This window comes from Colletotrichum spaethianum, assembly GCF_022836535.1.
Source record: "Colletotrichum spaethianum MAFF 239500 DNA, contig03, whole genome shotgun sequence".
Classification (NCBI taxonomy): Eukaryota; Fungi; Ascomycota; class Sordariomycetes; order Glomerellales; family Glomerellaceae; genus Colletotrichum; species Colletotrichum spaethianum.
In genome coordinates, this window is record NW_026054773.1 from 34,549 (window position 1) to 52,533 (window position 17,985).

Genomic DNA, 17,985 nt, shown 5'->3' on the forward strand with positions numbered 1-17,985 from the left:
TTTCTTAATTATTTTATTATATAAATACTTTAATAAGTTAAATATTTAATATTAAAAGGCTAAAGCTTATATAATAAATAAAGAAGTATATAAAAAGTAATAATATTTTATTTCTTATAGTATTTATTAAAGTTAATTAATTTATAGCTATTATAGTTATTAAGAATTAAAAGCTAATAAGAACCTTTTATATAAGTCCTTATATATTAATTAAAATACTTTAATTAATTTAAGCTAATATTATTTATTATTTATTTATTTTTACTTAAATAAATATATTATATAATTAAAAATTAGCTATTAGTATACTAAGAAAAAAGATAATATTTACTTTTTATAATAATATATAGAGGTAATACTTAGCTATTTATATATATACCTTAAATAATAAAAACTTATTTCTAATTATTAAGCTACTTTATATAAAGTCTTTTTTTATAGTTAAAAGTTATAATAACTTTTATATATAATAATATATTTATTAAAAAGCTAATTTTTTAAAATTATAAATATTATAATTTTATATTTTATACTTTATAATTATATTTTATATAAATATAAATTAGCTTTATATAATTGTAGAATCCTTAGCTAAGGCCTTTTAATAATTAATTTAATATTAAAATTATATTTTTAATTAAAGTTATTATTATATAAAGTCCTTTACTTATTAAGGTCTAATATATATTATATTATATTTAAAAAAGACTTAATTAGTTATATCTTATATAACTTTTTATTATAAAAGAAACCTTTAATTAATTAAGTTAATAACTTATTTAAGAATTACTTTTTTTTTATAGTTATTATTATTAAATTTAGTTATCTTTTAGCTTATATAACGCGTTTAGTGTATTAGTTATATAGTATTATTTAAGGGACCTTAAAGATAAATACTGCTTTTTTTATAGATATTTTTAGGTCTTATTTAATAGCTTGGATAATAAGGATAATACGACTTTTAATTAAGGAGGATTACATGTTTGTACGTAGAGGAAAGTTAGTGTAAAGGTCAAAGAGGTAGAAAGAAGGGAAAGGTAGTAACTTGCTATGAGTAGCGACTCGCTATACAGATACGTTAACTTTAATAAGTAAAATAATTTAACTATAGTTAATAAAAAATACTTTATATCTTATTATTAATAGGTATACTCATTTAGGTTAATAAAAAGTAATATTATAAGTAACTAGATAAGTATAAGACTATAGCTTATTAATATAACTAGACCTCTTATAAGCTTTCTACTATTACCTAAGGTAATAGCATTAATAATACTACTTAATAAGGCTACCTAAGGTATTTAAGGTATTTAGGGTATCTAGGATACTTAGGGTATAAAGGGATAAGAATCTGTTATATCTGTTGTTATATAGTTTACGCCTAAGAAGATAAAGGATCTTAATAGTTAACTAGACTTATTTAATAAGCTAAATTAAAGTATAACTATATAACGCTAACTATTTAGAAAGGTCAAAAAAGGCTTCTAAGAGTAGTCCTTCTAGCTAGCTACTGCCTAGCACTAGATACAGCTTTTCTAAGCCTATGTTAGTAATACGGCAGCAAGGAAGAGGAAGGCTGTTTAAATTGACCCTAATACCAAGTTCACTAACATTAGCAATATACAGAAAGCCTAGATTAAGGCTGGCGAAGCTGAAGTTGACGCAGATGAATCTAGCGCATCTGATTGCCCTAGTGAAGCAGAAAGCTATATCATAGTTGTATCTGGCCCTCGTCGATAGTCAATTGAAATAGGTGGTTGTGTTGCGATAGCCTCGTTTTTGGGTGGTTGGAAGTGGGGGGTGGTCGGAAAGTGGGTACGGTGACTTATGTGTAGTAAGAATCCCCTCCCTCAAGGAGACCAAAGACTAACAAAACCACCCTCCAGGTTAGATTTCAAGTGCGCATTCTTGATCAACGAAGTCTCAAAAAGTACATTAAACGTAATTACATGTTACGACCCAATAAGTTACCAACGATAACGCCCCACCCTGACAGGGCAGAGCGCGGGCGGCACGGCATTTGTATGGACATGACACATGGACGGACAGATGACCCCCCGGAAAAGGAGGAACTGTGGATACAGGTGATCGATCCATGGATCCAAGTAAGTGATCACTACTATTAAGTTGGTATGATCAGGACGATGGCATCAGAAACGGACTTGTATATAGGATGGCTTGGACGGGCTCCAGGAAAGACTTCCATACCTCTTCAGCAATCAACTTCGTGATTCACTCTACTATAAGTGACTCTTATATTATCCTTCTGTCGTGAAGCTACACGAGCTACCTACGCCTTGAAACGACTGACTAATCACCAGAGGCCCACAGACTAGCAAGATCACCAGCAAGACCTGACTTACTGTTATTGAGTATCGACCTCAGCTATCTATTAGCAGAAAACACCACTGTCGGCTATCTGACCGTAACACCGAAATGATATGATTACTTTGTAGATTTGTCCCCTAATGACGGACACATCTGCGTCTCACATAGGCAGGTGCTGTATACCAACTACATGCTTCTTATGAGTTTCATTTCGTTACACTTTTGGTTGTGGCTTACCCAACGTTGAAAAATGGGCTAGTTGTTGCATCGAGATGCACGTACATTCTGGCGTTTTGTCAGGCGCCCAGAGGGGGGGGGGGCACCGGCGCGGCACTAGTGGGGCCGTCGGCGGGGTAGCTGGGGGCCGCACCGGCACATAGTCAAGGGATTATAAAGGGATTCTAGCTAAGCGGCCAACACAGACTCCGACAACAAAGGTTAGCCACTGAGACCAACATTAGAGAAAGGCGATAGCACAACGCCGCTGAATTAGTGTTATAGCCAGGGGAACTGGGCTCGGTCAAGGGGGGGGACCCGGGGGGCATATAAGGAGCAGCTGCGGCGGACCTAGGGGAAAAGGCAGATTGGAATAGCAGTCAACACCCACCCCTACCTGTGCCCATCGCCGACCTCGTTACTCTGTACGACTCCAGCCTCTGACACGTTTCAAACATTTTCGTTCTTCTTGCACATAGCACTTTAAACCAGCAATAAGATCCAACTTTTCTTTTGTAACTTGTATAGTCTCCCTCCTTCGACCGAACTCAACAACCGCTATGATCCGACGCTAATCGCCTTTCCCAGACATGGTGAGTCTTTCTAGCTGCTGGCCGATAGCTGTCTTTCCCACGCCACCCTCTGTCTGCCTGGGTTTATGCACAAACATATCCCAAGTAAATACAGTAGGCTGCTTCCACAGGCGTGGGGCTCATGGCTCAAAAACATCTGCAGGGACCCACCCATGTATGCCATTCTGTGACGCCGTTCGTTCTTACTGCAGTAGCCGTAATGCTAGCCGAAAGGCTGATAACAATCTTGGAAAAAGAGCAGTGAAACCCTGTCAACAATGAGACATCCTTAACCAAGCCCTGGAGTTGACAACCAATTGGTTTTCGCTTGACAAGAGCACTGTAAGTCCCAGAACAACTCGGCACAAAACCCCATCAAGGATGGGTTTACTCGAGGACCAACCTGAGTCAAGCCGTATAGAACAGGCTGCTTCAAGGGTGTTAACACCTTTCAGGTACATGCTAAGGATTCAAGTCCAGCTTTCTAAGGGTCGGATGTCACACAACCAAAAAGGACATACAACACCAGGTATTCGCTGGTCGTCACCGACCCAACTACTAATCCGGCCCTCACTGGCTTATCTATGGGAGAGCGGACGGGATCCCGAGTTCTCCAGTGGGTATGGTCGTATGTAGTTTCTTTCGACTTTTGAGACAAATATAAAGGGCTCAAACTTTCTGCTACTCTTGTTGAGATATCATTGTCTACATTGGAACCGGATACTGGACGGATGATTACCTACTGCAAGGTAGACACAGTACAGAGATCCCATCACTACCTGCATCAGCACTAAGAGAAGCGGGGAATTACATAAGACTGCAGCTTATGCACGAGCCACCTCAGCTTGGGAATCGATCAAGCCCGGTGGTAACTTTTTCGTATGTAATGTCCATGGTTGTGCCACCGTCGCTACGAAGGAGGGGAAGCAAATCTGTGGAATGATTCTTTCCATTCATGTTTGTAATTTTTTTCATCTTTTCTTGAACGATAACCAACGTGCAGGCTCCTACGGACGGGAACGAGCTTGGAATCCTGCCCTAATGGGACGGTGACTGGCCTCGACAAATTTCACTGGGAAGCATTTAATTGGGTCACTCTGTTTCCTTAGACTCCAGCTCGTAGAAGTGTCAACAAGGGCTGCGACAAGTTTCCTTACCAACTCAATGCAACACTGACTTAGTCGCCTTCAGAAACAGCATCTCCGTCTCGCAGGCGTTTGGGGTCCGGGGCGTGGTTTTGCTCCTCACGCTGCTGGTACTCAAAGCCGTGGGCTCTAGTATTGGCTATCAAGCTGGTGTCTGGGTTGCAGACTTTTAAATAGGGCAACTGTTATGGCTCAGAATCGACATCTAACAGAGATACGGGCACTTCGGAATGGAGTTGTTGATGGCGCGCAGTCGTTATCGAACTTGTTTGTCACGACGTTAAAGGAAGCACAGGTAAGCACATTGCTCTCTGGGTTGTTGCTTACACTACATCACACCGCGCTGCGCCATAGTCCGAGGGAGATACCTGCTCTTTTTGCTGGCCGAGGGTGGAGCTGAGCGATTTGGTGACAAAACAATGCACCTTTTGGGGCGGACGAACGGTCAGATAGGTGTGTGTTGTTCACTGAAAACCCGAAATATAAAGAAGAGTAAAAAAAGAATCCTCATCTTGAACAACAACAAGCAAAAAGACCAGCTTGCAACAGGTCCAGATCCTCATCCTCAGCCGTACCCAGCCCACGCCAGCAACATCATCACAGTCTCCCAGTGTGTCCCAAATCATCTACTTAATGGTTCGCTGACGCTGTTGCCCAGGGAAATGCTCGGGAAAGGAAGGGCGTGTGGAGGGTGTATTGGCTGAGGTTAATTTCTTGGACGTGCGCATGTGTTACTTGTGGAGGTAACACTGAGGTGGAAGAGTGTAAAAATGGCTGTCCAAGTCAGCAGTGTCATGTCTGCACGGCGATAAACATTCTGGAATAGGACTTTATAGTTTTCTGTTTTTGTTGTCATTCAGCCACTTTGTCACCAACAGACCACTATGTGCAAAGATGATGGGAATGTATATCAAGCCAAATAAGTCTGTGTTCACTCCGCTTGGCTACAACACGTCAATGCCTTAGCTTGAAGAAGCAAGAACGGAGGGCGGAGAACCAGGAGATGCAAATGAACGGGCCACAATAATGCAATAAAGAGGATATATAACAGGGAGAAGTAGAGTACACAAACGCTTTAAAGTGATAAGATACAACCAGTAGAGGAAAGCCAAGGACAAATAAATAGTCAGTCTTAGTAGTAACAAACCTTTTCGCTAAGCTAATTGTATGTTACATCTCTTGATTATTTCATTGTCTTGTTCATTGTCTGTATTTGGGTAGCTTCTCCACTATTTCACAAATGGCGTCAAGTAGTTGAACTAACCCACCTACCCCACAAGAGAGCCACCCCCACATCCAAGCCATCCGAAATTGCTGCATCGTCAAGAACATCCCTTTTTTCAAACTATCACAACAATTGCTATTTGTCGCCAAACAACGCCATCTTTTTAGGATACCTTCTCTATTACACTATGAAGCAATACACTGAGTTTGAGCTTTAACGAGCCCTTGCAGACGTAGCAGATGGCTGCCTTATCCGCCAGGCTGCTCGTAACTGGGGTATACTATACCAGACCCTTCAGCATTGGCTGCACGGCAGGCAAAGCAGAAATACTGCGTAGGTTGATTATCAGCGATTATCGCAGTCACAGGAGGCTAATCTGGCTACTTATATATCTACCTAAGTTGCCTTAGGCAGTGCTCTTACCTATCAGTAAGTAAAGGGCCTAGTAGAGCGTATAATAGGCGATACTTAGTGACCTCTAGGGAAGAGATAAATAGCTTGATTCTTGTAGCAATACCTATTAATCAAGACCTAAAGATGCTGATCGATTGATTCTAGGTAATATAGAGCCTATACTATAAATACTATCTAAGAATAGTTTAGTTATCTAGATCTATTAGTAATTAAAGGTATCTATCTATCTAACTAATAGAATATAGATAAGACTAGTATTATAGAAAACAAAGGAAGTAATGGGCTAGTGCTAAGCTCTGTGTTATTGTAATATATCTAAAAAAAATAGCCTAGATCTAGAGTATAGATATTATTAATTGAGTGTGTGTTTGCTGCTAAGACCTCTTTACTTCCCTTTGTTATATATAAGGGTAAGTTAGTCTAGGCTTAGTAGTTCTTATCATTCAACTTATCTAGATATGCTGGCTAGTACTTTACAGCATTAGATAATAGCTAGACGAATGACTAGACTACTTTTAAGTAGCTAAAGAAGGTCTTTATCCTAGGGACTATACCTAGTTAGCTAGATAAGGCCAGGCTACTAATTCTAGACGGCTATCATAGCTATATAACAACAGACTTTATATAGTAATGCTTTTAGTATTACATCTATCTACTGTTTTTATTACTATATTCCTCTATTGTCCTTTAGCCTCTAGATGTATTAGTCTTTAGCCTATTAAAGCAGGTATATTAGAAAAAGGTTAAAAGTCTAGGTAACTAGATAAGTGACTTAACTATTACTAATAAAAAGGCATTTCTAGACTATTATTTTAATATGTATAAAACAGTAATAATAACCTAGAACATAAAGTCTAGCTAGAAATAAGCTAAGTTATAGCTAGTATTTATATAGCGCCCTTTATCTAACTCCCTAGTATTAAAAGCATCATCTAGCCAGCCAGCTAACCAGCAAAGCAGCAGCTAGTAATAGGATAAGGCAGTATCTGCTATCCCATGGTTAACCCCTTATCACTCTACTGATCTACGGCATCAGTTACATCTATTTAACCAGCTAGGCAAGAATACCCTAGATACCTATACTATCCGTCACCTATCTAGAAAGCTACAAAAGGGATATAATAAGCAGGTATCTAGACTAGCAATTGTAGAGCAACAAGCCAGCGATCTACAGGCCTGTCTAGATAACCAGCACAAGGGCAAGAGGAAAAAGGTCCCAACATCTCCTAATAGCACCTTCGCAACAATAGCCTATATCCAGTGGGCGCAAAATACGGATATCGGCGATACAGATAGTCTAGATGAATCCAGCGCATCTGAATTATCTAGTGAAGCCGAAAGTTGCATCTGGGTGGGTGGAAGAGGGAGTGAAATAAGTGGTGATAGTGGTAGTGATGGTGTTGCCGATGGTGGCTCGGATGTGGGGGTGGCTCGTTAACAGGGTGGTTGTGTTAAGGCATCAAATGGGAAGAATGGAAAACGGCGGTTTCCGAGGAGTTAACGCCGTGGCCAACCACACAAGGACCTCGTCGCATCGGTCTGAGCTCGTTCAAGGCCAGCGTCACCATCGCCCACGCTATACTTGATGACAGTGACGAATATGGCAAGCTTCAAGATGATAGTCGCGATAGACAATTTACCCGCAATGAATATGCCGTTATGGATCATCAGCTTATCGTCGTTAGCGCCGGTGACAAGGAGGGTGTCATACGCCAGGCTACCAGCTTAGCCACGCACCTGCGCAAGTCGCGCGATGCCACTCGTTCGTCCCCACGAGAGGGAGCGGCATATCTCAAGCAGCTGGCATTCACACCGGGTGCCAAAAGAGCCCAGCTGGCATGTCGATCCTTTGCAGTCGTGTCGAACATCAAAAAGCTCTGCAGCCAGCTCGCGCCTCGGCAACCAAATGGTGACATGGGGGACACCCACCCACGCTTTATGATACGCAGAGCGGCAGCGGCATCGCTCACAGCAGACAGCAAGCTGCGCATTGGCATGATTTCCACAGGCCCAGGTGCGCAGTGGGCACGTATGGGCATGGATCTGCTCAGGTACGACATCTTCTGGCGGAGCATTGACCGGACCACACTTTTCTCCGGCGATTGCTCGGGTGTAAGTGGTCGGTCCTCCAAGAGCTGGGAGCCAGGGTGAAGTATTCCGACCTCAACAAGGCCGAGTTCAGTCAACCGCTTTGCACCGTTCTATAAGTGGCACTGCTGGATCTCTTGGCTTGGTGGAATATCACGCCAACTGTTGTAACTGGTCACTCGAGCGGAGGACTTGGGGCTGCCGACGCGTTAGAGGTCTTGTCGGAAGAGGATGCTTGGACTGCGGCTTACTGGCGGGGAAATGTCGACGCACGATCAAAACAGCCCCGAGGCTCCATGATCGCAGCCGGTGCTCGCAAGCGGTCTATCTCAAAAAGATGCTCAGGCTCTGGTAGAACGCGTGCCGCGGTCTGACGGGGTGGTTGTGGTTGGCTGTGTCAGCTCCCCATCAAGCGTCACGCTTTCAGGAGACAAGAAGGCCGTTGAGACTGCCGGCACCCTTCTTACAAAGGCAGCCATCTTCAACCGCAAGCTTAAGGTTGATGTAGCGTATCACTCGCCGCTTCAGGCTTGCTTGTCCGACGAACACTTCACTTGGCACTGAACGACATAAGAGACGATGAATACCAACTCAAGACACTTGGCGATAATGACCATTGCTCGCCCGCGGCCTTTTGTTCGCGTGTTGTCCCTAACGTAGAATTGAGCAACTGTTTGCAGGAGAAGCAGAACTGCGACATCGAAATGGTGAAACTGGACAATGCTGGCTTGCCCTGTAGGGAGACCACTTGTTCAAAGACGCCAACGAAAGACTTAACGACCACTTCCCCTACGATATCAGTCATCAAACTTGATATTGCTGAGCGTGGCCAGCTCGACACGCTACACTTTGTGCAGTATTGCGATGAATTGGCGGACAATCTACCTGATGATGAAGTCGAAGTGAAAGTGCACGCGTCTAGTCTAAAGTATGTGATCGGTGACCTCCAAAACTAGTGATAGGCACGGCTAACGGAAAACTCCAGCTTCAAAGACATCATGGTTGCCACGGGGTGCGTCATGGGCACCATGGAAGGTGCAGATGGTAGCGGTATCATCGAGCGTATAGGAAAAGGTGTCATGACCTTGGACGTGCATGATCGCGTCGTATGCTTGGCCATCAGAATGCACTCATCAGTAATACGCATCAAGGCGTCGGCGTGCAGACGCATCCCAAATTCCATGTCTTTCACTGAGGCCGCCTCGCTACCTGTGGTGCATTGCACCGCATACAACGCCTTCGTGCGCATTGTGCGTATTGAGACGGAAGAGACACCAGGGGTTCGCAAGACAGTGCTCATCCACGCGGCGGCTGGGAGCCTCAGCCAGGTCGCCATCCAGTGCGCGGAGCACTTTGTTATGGAGATTTTCGCAACGGTGGGTCCAGACCCCAAGCGCGAGCACATTAGGCGTCTCTACGGCATTCCCGGTGACCATGTGCTCTGCGCCCGCGACACCAGCTTTGCCATGGCAATCAAGCATATGACCAATCAGCGAGGTGTTGATCTGATCCTCAATTCGACATCTGGGGAACTGCTGCGCCAGACATGGCAGTGCCTCGCTCCCGGCGGAACCTTCATCGAAGTTGACAAAGCTGTCCTGGACAGCGTGCGGCCGCGTCCCGGCAACGACGTGAGCGCAACATACACAGTCTTTGATGTCGAGAATATCATTCGCGGCAATACTCAACTTACGGGCAGGCTCCTGGATGGCGCACTCGACTACCCCCGGAGAGGCATTACGAAACCTGCCCGTGCCGCCAAGTCCCCATCAGCGACGTTCATGAGGCTTTTCGGCTTATGCAGACAGGCCGACACACTGGCAAGCTGCTCTTCTCATGGACGGACGACATTACAGTGCCGGTGCGGAGTCCAAACATTTTGAGCATCGTGGCTTCCTCTCCTAATGCCACACTCCGTCCCGGCGCCATATACCTTCTTGTCGGCGGGCTTGGCGGCATCGGACGAAGCTTGACCGCATGCTCGTCGCCATGGGCGCCCGAAATCTTTGCGTCATCTCCCGTTCCGGCCTGCGCTCTAAGTTAGCCCGCAGCCTCGCCACCGAGCTCAAGGCCAGGGATGTGAACATCAGCTCGTACGAGCGATGCCACCGACGCTATTCAGCTCGAACAGGCCTTTTTCTGCTGCTTTGGGGAGCTGCCTCCAATCCGTGCCGTTCTTCAGTGTGCAATGGTTCTGCGCGACTATACCTTAGTCAACATAACATTTGACCAGTGGGCCAAGGCTGTACGTCCCAAGACCCAGGCCAGCTTGAACGTTCACTACCTCCTGTTACCGACGGAAATCGATGCTTTCGTTACGCTCGCCTCATTCGCGGGATACTTTGGCAACGCGGGCCAAAGCCACTATAGCGCTGATTGTGCGTTCCAGAATGCTCTGGCACACCACCGATCCGCTGTGGGCCTACTTGCCGTATGAAACAAATTCTCTGATCAAATATACCATAGTACAAACGATTCTTGATGTTCTTTCATCAGGTTCCCGAGTTAAATGCCTCTTACGGAAGACCTCTTCGGTCGATAGGTGTGAAACAAAGGAACCGTGGAAAAGTGTTGGGTTTTCCTTGAAAACTGGGCCAGACTTTGCTTCACCCCATATCAAGCTTTTGGTGGCGGCTGGCCATCAATTCCATTTCCCAAGCTAACCTTGCCTGCACCGTATAGACTGCCGTTCATGAAGATCAGATTAACCTTTGATTATTGCTACGCTACCTATACTCTCGTTGCATTTCGTGGAGGAAACACCACCGCTACTAGTCCGTGCAGAATATTTCAAGAAGCGCCAATCTACCATAAAACCAGCCACGTGGAATGATAACGAAGACCGGAGATATCATATTGCTGAGTGCGACGACCAGCTCTGAATTCTTATCTATCCCACCGATTACGGGTCTTTCCCAATCGGACAAAGCAATCTTGGCAAACAAATGCCAGCTACCGTCTTTCTTGATATCGAACAGCCGTTTTATTACAACTGCCAGACGCTGGTTCCTTCCCTTATCCATTAGGCGACCTAATCAGCTTTCAATCGCCGCTCGTACCACAACCAAGGCAAATCAGCTGACTCTTCTTCACCTCCAGTGACATCCAGTTAAGCAGAGTTGGCCACAGCGGGTGGTTCTGTGCTGTCGTCTCGTCGTACGTTCTCATCAATTCACCTAACCGCCTCAACTCTACAAATCATACAACTCAGGACGCCAGGTTATGTACTGTGTTCGTCTTAGTGATTATTCTTGGACAAAACCCTCACATACGACCATACCCACTGGAGAACTCGGGATCCCGTCCGCTCTCCCATAGATAAGCCAGTGAGGGCCGGATTAGTAGTTGGGTCGGTGACGACCAGCGAATACCTGGTGTTGTATGTTTTTTGCTTCCTTCACGTTTAGTTTTTTTGTATGAGGGAAATCACCAGCTTCGGTCATGGAATCTTATCTCTTGGCGAACCCTTACGAGAGCTGTTGAAGTAGCTTGGCCGTTGGTGACCCTGGCACATTTTGCGTCACCGGCTTAAGCTTATAGCTTTGTTAGCTATGTATTTAACTTCTTGCAGCAGCAGAATCTCTTTTCTTTGCTCCTATTTCCCGAGCCTCTGCTTCACGTGGCGACAAGTCACGAGCTGTTCAACTCTTAGCCATGTGTGAGTGGCTGAGGCATCGTCATTTACTCATGAGCTCATGCTCACTGGCTGTCGTCAGATTGTTTCGCCGTTTAGGTTTGATGCACTGGAGCAGACGGGGCTCTTCTGCTCAACACTTTGACGCCACAAACGATATCATTCCTCTTTGATGTCGCATAACTGACATCACCGTCGTTGAGGCCACAGCAACCAGAAACAAAGACTTACATAGCTATACTAGCGAAGAGTGACAACTACTTTCAATTCAAAACTGTATTGCTGCTAGATGATATGGGGGACGGAATTGTCTTAGGCTTGATCCATCGATCAAGTGACGTTGTCGAGGTCGACGAGATCCAAGGAGGGTAGACCGGAACAGGCCCAACTAATAGTTTGGCACCTGCTCTTAGCGTCGCGTTGGGTCCCAGAAGACCCTGAAGGCGGAAAATTCAAGGCGCTTCCACAATTGCCTGCCTCCCAGAAGACAACGGCGGCATGATGCGTGTGGCCTATAGCCCACATTTTACGCGGGATAAAGCTAAATCGCATTGAGGCCTAGTTGTGAAGCGAAGGAGGTTGCACAAGAGAATCGTAATTACGTGATCCTAATCTAGACCCAGGCTTCTTGCGGCGCCAAGGTAACGGCCAAGCACATATCTAAGCCCCATAAGCTCTAGTGCCTGCTCGGCCGCAATATAGTAGACTCGGAATCGGCCGCTCTAGGAGATGATGTTTTCTATTCTGTTGTTAGGGTTGGCGAAAAGAGAGCAACGCGATGGCACGGTTGGGAGAAGAGTGGTGAAGCATGACGTGCCATCAGCCAGCTAGCTGCACGACAATTGTATAGTACCTCACTCAGCACCAAAGCGCACTCTCGCTTGCTCCTGCTTAAGCCTAGTGCACACCGTCTTATCTCCACGTCGTTGTGCGCGAAGGTTAACAATGCGATATTGTCTTGGTGAGTTGTTACACTCTTACTATAGTGACGTCTTTCTATTCATCCACGTTTGTTCGAGCGAGCCTCATTAGGTAAAGGTCCGCTCACACAAGTTTGTTCCAATTCATGAGCGTCCTGAGCGCGACAGTCTCATCCGGCGAGCTCAAACTTTTGAGCATTTCGCTTGCTGTAAGCCTTCCAGCACCATGTTTCCCTCGAGGAACTTTGGTTTGAAAAGTGCGTTCTGCAAGGCTTTAAGTCTTTGTCTACAGTCATTGGCCATACATTGTGGCGTGTCAGCTATAGATAAGAGTCGGCATGTATTCTTGTTCCCTGGGCTAGTTTTACTTGGCCGGAGACCCTGTTTAGGCCTTCAAGACAAAAACAAGTCTATTGAGACACGAGACCTAGACTCGTGTCAGGAGCCCAAGGAGTATCTCGGTGGGCTCCCTGTTATTCAGACAGATAGGAATAGAAACCTCTATATCGGGACACATCTAAGCGGACCATAAATCGAAGCTGTTTCATACAAGCACTTATCCGTTCGTCCAGTGGTCCTGTTTCTGACTCTTTCACTATGAATCCAGCAACCTTGACTATTCGACCTGAAAAGTTGATAAGCCGAGTAGATAACGGTCTATCCTGGCCGAAAGTATTCTAATTATAGATTTCGGTTACCGCAGTACACTCCTAGATGTTACTAGGAAGATATACTCATTGAATGTTGATATGTGGTAGTTCTGGGATGACATGCACAATAAACCTCAATGTTTCTATTTTGTGACTATCGTTGATTCGCAGTCTGATTTCTCCAAGGGGATGAACCTATTCAAATTTAGCAGCGTCTAAGTGGGTGTGTAAGGTAATTTGCAGCAAAGATGTGCTAGCTTAAGACAAGACTAACCCGGATAAAAAAAGAGATCGAGCTAAAGGACAAGACCAGATCTGATTCTCTAGCTTGGTAGCCTCATAACTTGGGTAATCACAAATTGTTGCAGCGTAAGTGCGGCTCAAAAAAAAAACAGACATACAACACCAGGTATTCGCTGGTCGTCACCGACCCAACTACTAATCCGGCCCTCACTGGCTTATCTATGGGAGAGCGGACGGGATCCCGAGTTCTCCAGTGGGTATGGTCGTATGTGCAAGCGCAGGCTGTGGGCACGATTATAATGTAAGGAAAACAAGCCTCGAAAATGCAGAGAGAGATAAGGAACCAGAAGTTTAATTCAGTCTTTCTTAGGCGTGCGTGAAGTACTCACTCTTTCTCTTCCTCAAATATCGGTTACCTGATCCCCGTAGTCGTTCCCATTCATAGAAACAACACATCATAAAGGGCATGCTGCAGAACCAAATGACGCACCGCGCAACGATACGCTTCTTGTGCGGAGCATCCCGGTCGACCGAAAATCAGCGTCATGCCCGGAGCGAAGCTGCGTTGGCAGACGAATACACACACGGCAGCATAGGGAAGAGGTGAAGATTTAATTATGCAAGAATAGATTGGAATTAATTGGATTTTGTTTCGCGGATAGGGCAACTGAAGAACACCTATTGTTGGGGATCCTGACTTGCATCCGTACGGCTTAGAATGCAGCTATTACAGGAGGCAAGGCTTGTAGAGTGCCCCCGTATGTTAACCAGGATGTCCGGTCGGCTGCGGAACTTCTCCGCCGCAAGGGAATGGGTATGAGCCGACATCAAATTTCCCGACGACTACTGTGGCTGAGGGTCGGGTTACGGCGTGGCCGTGGCGGCTTTAAAATCGGAACATTGATGGCCCGGCGGTTCGATTCGATCACGCTTTGAGGGGAAGAGGAACGTGCCCGAGTTTCACTGTGACACCGCGGCTGTAATGGAGCACCCGAGGGCGGGGGAGCCAACATCACTATCTCAGTTGGACCGAACATCGTCACCACCACAAATGAAGTGCATTAGTCAACACCAGCGAAACACATACCCAGACCAGCAACATGTCTCATAACGAGACAGAACTCAAAGCGGCAAAGCAGGCTCGCGCTGCTCACGCACGCACGCGTATAGCAGCGGCCAAGGTCAAACGCGACAAGCTCAAGGCCGCCAAGCAGGCGCGAGCCGCCCACGCCCGTAGCGCTAAAAAGACCAGTCAGCATCCCCCATCTGTTGTCAGTTCACGGCTAACTGAGGATGCAGATGCGAAGGCTTGATCGGCTGCGGGCGTGCTGGGCTGAAACGATATCAAGGGGTACATGGGCTTGAATAGCCTTTTCAGGTGTAAGTTATTAGTAGCCTGTTCCTCCGAGGGAGAACAAGGTGCAAAAGACAGCGTAGAATATACCGAGGGGTCCAATTGTCCAACGAAGACAAGAGGGGAGCCTTAATAGGATATTTTGCCAATGCCGTTGATAAGTTTCCATGCGAGGTGATTTGCACAGTATCCGTGAGCCAGTCTGGAGAGACATGGGACGATGGCCGCACTTCTGGATAGCAGGTTCTGGGAATCGCGGATGCATCATTGACTATTACCAGTCCTGGGAAAGAGGAATTAGTTAGTGTCCAGCCATCTCTGGTCAGCGAAGCAAAAGGTTCTGGTGGGTTGTAGCCTGCCTGCAGCAACTGCAAAACAATAGAGTCTTTCTGTATCATTACTTCACTCTGTTTGTTTCCCCGACAAGAAACAGCCTATTATGTCTTCGGGGATTGAAGTAGTCTATCCTATCAAGCACAATGGCGACAAGCTCGAATCCCCAACGCGGTTACGACAAGGATCTAGAAGCAGAGTACATCATCTCAGCCTTCAGAAGCATACCGTTTTGGGTCAAATCTTACTATTAATGGCATCGCTTTAGCCCTAAGTTGTGAAGCCCCCAGTGATGCGTGTACCACCGACTTGCCGCTTTCCGGCAGTTCCGATAATGCCGTCATTAAGCTCTTGGGAACAGCCGTTACTCTCACCATGGCATCTTTCTGTCTATCGTCTATCCTCTCCTCCCTAGAAGTAACCATTGTGACCACGAACAGCGTGGCGTCGTTCCAGTCGGTCGCTGGTTATATATGGGTTGGCTCTTCCTTTATACTCGGATTCATGGCTATGATGCCCGCATGTGGCTCCCTCGCGGACCTCTGGGGCCGCAAGCCCATTATTCTGCTAGTGCTAACTATCTTCCTGGCCGGCAGTTTTCTGTGCGCACGCACCCCATATAAACGTCCTGATCGCCGGCCGCGCCGTTCAGGGTATCGGCTCCTCTGGCATGGGCGTTATGGTCAACACCATAATCTACGACATTTTTCGCCTCGCGAACGCGGCTTGTACCATGCGATTATGTCTCTCATATGGGCCATGGGTAGGGCAGTGGCCCCCGTGCTTGGTGGTGTCTTCGCCAAATTTTTAGTTGGATCATAATAATCACTGTTGCATGGTGGGTGTTACACCATGACTGGATGTGACACTGTGACTGGGCTGCTTTGGTTCGCGAGGCTTTGGAATATATCTGGACCTGGGAGGAGCCACAATCGTTCCTAGGCGTCTTGAAGGCGCCATCAGCTGCTTTCCAAGCCCCCCTCCCCGGTTTATCAACAAGTTTTCCTGCGTCAATTGTCATATAGTATGGTTTCCTATTCTTTCGGCATTGAATTAATTACACCCTGTTAGACTCGATTTACAACAATTCAATTCGCAGCTTTGTAAACTTGGGAAACAGAAGAGTTGTATAGGAAACATTATTGAGTCAAGATAGATCACGTTTTGCTTTTGGACAGTCTTAATCATGTAGTGCTTAAATTCTTGAGCTTTAGCTTATTTCATATCCATGAATCAGCTCTCTGGCATCATTCCCTTGCGGTCAAAATTACCAGCAAGTCGCAAACTCAATTCCAGCCTTCTCTCGCGGTGATTCATTATACAAGATGCCAGCATTGGAACCAAAATCATAATGTTTGGCAGTAGTAATGGCCATAATGAGCCTGCTGTATGGTCTCGGACAGATATTAGGCACTTACCAGCGATCCCCAGAACCCAAAACAGCATGTCCATACCCCTTGTGTTGCTCGTTTGGCATTTAAGAATTACTGTGAGGCTTTGAGACTCGGATCTCTCAGGACATGCAGTGTGTAGCTTCTAGGCCTTTATTTCAAATATCCTGGAATATCTAACAGACTCTGACACCCGCAATGGCCCCAGCGAGCTATCGAAGAGATCGAAAGGCAGCAGAACAGCACGACACCTTATGAAAGCTAGACCTTTCCCAAATTTATTTCTAAAGAACCGGGCTAGTATGTCAAAGAATAGTTCCAGAAACAAATTTATTTTTAGATAGTCACAGCAAAGAAGTGGGGTCTCTGAGTGGCACAGACTAGGTAGCGGAATTCCGCTCCTCCCGCAGCACAACCGAGCTAGGTTAAGCATGCCGACGACAAGGTGTGAGATGACGACTACTCGCACTGCTCGATTTTTTGATTGGGTGGAACGGAGTAGCCATGTGCACTCCAAGCCGTTATCGGTGTGACTCAGGCCCAAAGGTGGCCGTGCTCCCCGCAAATAATAACCGTAAAGCTCAATGTGCTTAAAGCAGCCGTGCCTAATTGTGGAAAACCCCCAACATGGCCCATGGTTATCATGCCAGAATAGTTAGACTTCGCCCAACTGAATCTTTAGTCCTCTGGAACATGGTGCATAAACCACGATTTATTTCTGAGATCGTACTCCAACGCTTCGAGGACTGCGCTAGCGAGAATGCTATTCTTGCTGACTGCTGGACGAGCGATCGGGTCGTCATCATTGCCTGCGAGCCCACGGACGCATACAAAACGGTAACTGTCTCCGTCTCGCCGGCTCTCCAGCTCGACATCCTCTCCCCTGCCGCCAACCCTATTTGGCCCTCCCTCTCCAACGCATCGGAACCCGCGAGGCACTTCTGTAGGCGGAATATTCGGCAGCTGGAACGGCCCAAGTGCCATGATGACAGGGTGTACTGGCCACAGTTCTGGTGCTCAAACACTGGCGTGTACCAGACATACAGCATGTACGACGAAGACGCCAGGGCCAAGGCACAAGAGGTTTTTAACGACCTGGGTGCAGGGTATGCTTCTGCTTGTGTTGCGAGCTGCTCCATCAGCAAGACAAAGACGGTTTTGGACATTTTCCGGGTCAGGCTTCCGGCGACAACGGTATTTGTCGATATGATCAAGGTTTTGGAGCATCAGACAAGGAACCATGATATTCCGCAAGAGTTAAGGATGTATACGAACGAGAACATTTCGGTGCGAAAGCAGAGATATCATGGGCGGCCTGGGGGGTAACGTTACAACTGATCTTTATAGTATGCAAAATGTTCAGTTGCTAAAGGTCCTTAGCCCAACAGCTGAGAGTTATAGGCTGAATCTTAGAAAGATTGAAAGGGAGAACATTGCGCTAAGGAGAATTGTGGACAGGATATACACGGGGA

General features: G+C 46.0%; 3 protein-coding genes and 1 non-coding gene across 4 annotated transcripts; 3 read left to right on the forward strand and 1 right to left on the reverse strand.

The window, feature by feature from the left end:
* Nucleotides 1-3,632: 3,632 nt before the first annotated feature.
* ColSpa_rRNA_003 lies at nt 3,633-3,748 on the reverse strand. Its single transcript, XR_007414234.1, has one exon. It is a non-coding gene; the product is annotated as a 5S ribosomal RNA (ribosomal RNA).
* Nucleotides 3,749-8,986: 5,238 nt separating this feature from the next.
* On the forward strand, nt 8,987-9,871 carry ColSpa_01502 (reducing polyketide synthase rdc5; the record flags this gene model as incomplete). The annotated part of the gene is made up of 1 exon (XM_049267714.1): nt 8,987-9,871. One exon carries the CDS (start codon nt 8,987-8,989, stop codon nt 9,869-9,871), a length of 885 nt encoding a protein of 294 aa, XP_049123671.1.
* A 4,664-nt stretch (nt 9,872-14,535) lies between these two features.
* ColSpa_01503 (uncharacterized protein) lies at nt 14,536-14,748 on the forward strand (the record flags this gene model as incomplete). The annotated part of the gene is made up of 1 exon (XM_049267715.1): nt 14,536-14,748. One exon carries the CDS (start codon nt 14,536-14,538, stop codon nt 14,746-14,748), a length of 213 nt encoding a protein of 70 aa, XP_049123672.1.
* A 2,392-nt stretch (nt 14,749-17,140) lies between these two features.
* Nucleotides 17,141-17,839, forward strand: ColSpa_01504 (uncharacterized protein; the record flags this gene model as incomplete). Its single annotated transcript, XM_049267716.1, has 1 exon — nt 17,141-17,839. The coding sequence occupies one exon, from the start codon at nt 17,141-17,143 to the stop codon at nt 17,837-17,839; it is 699 nt and encodes a 232-aa protein (XP_049123673.1).
* Between the last annotated feature and the right edge of the window lie 146 nt (nt 17,840-17,985).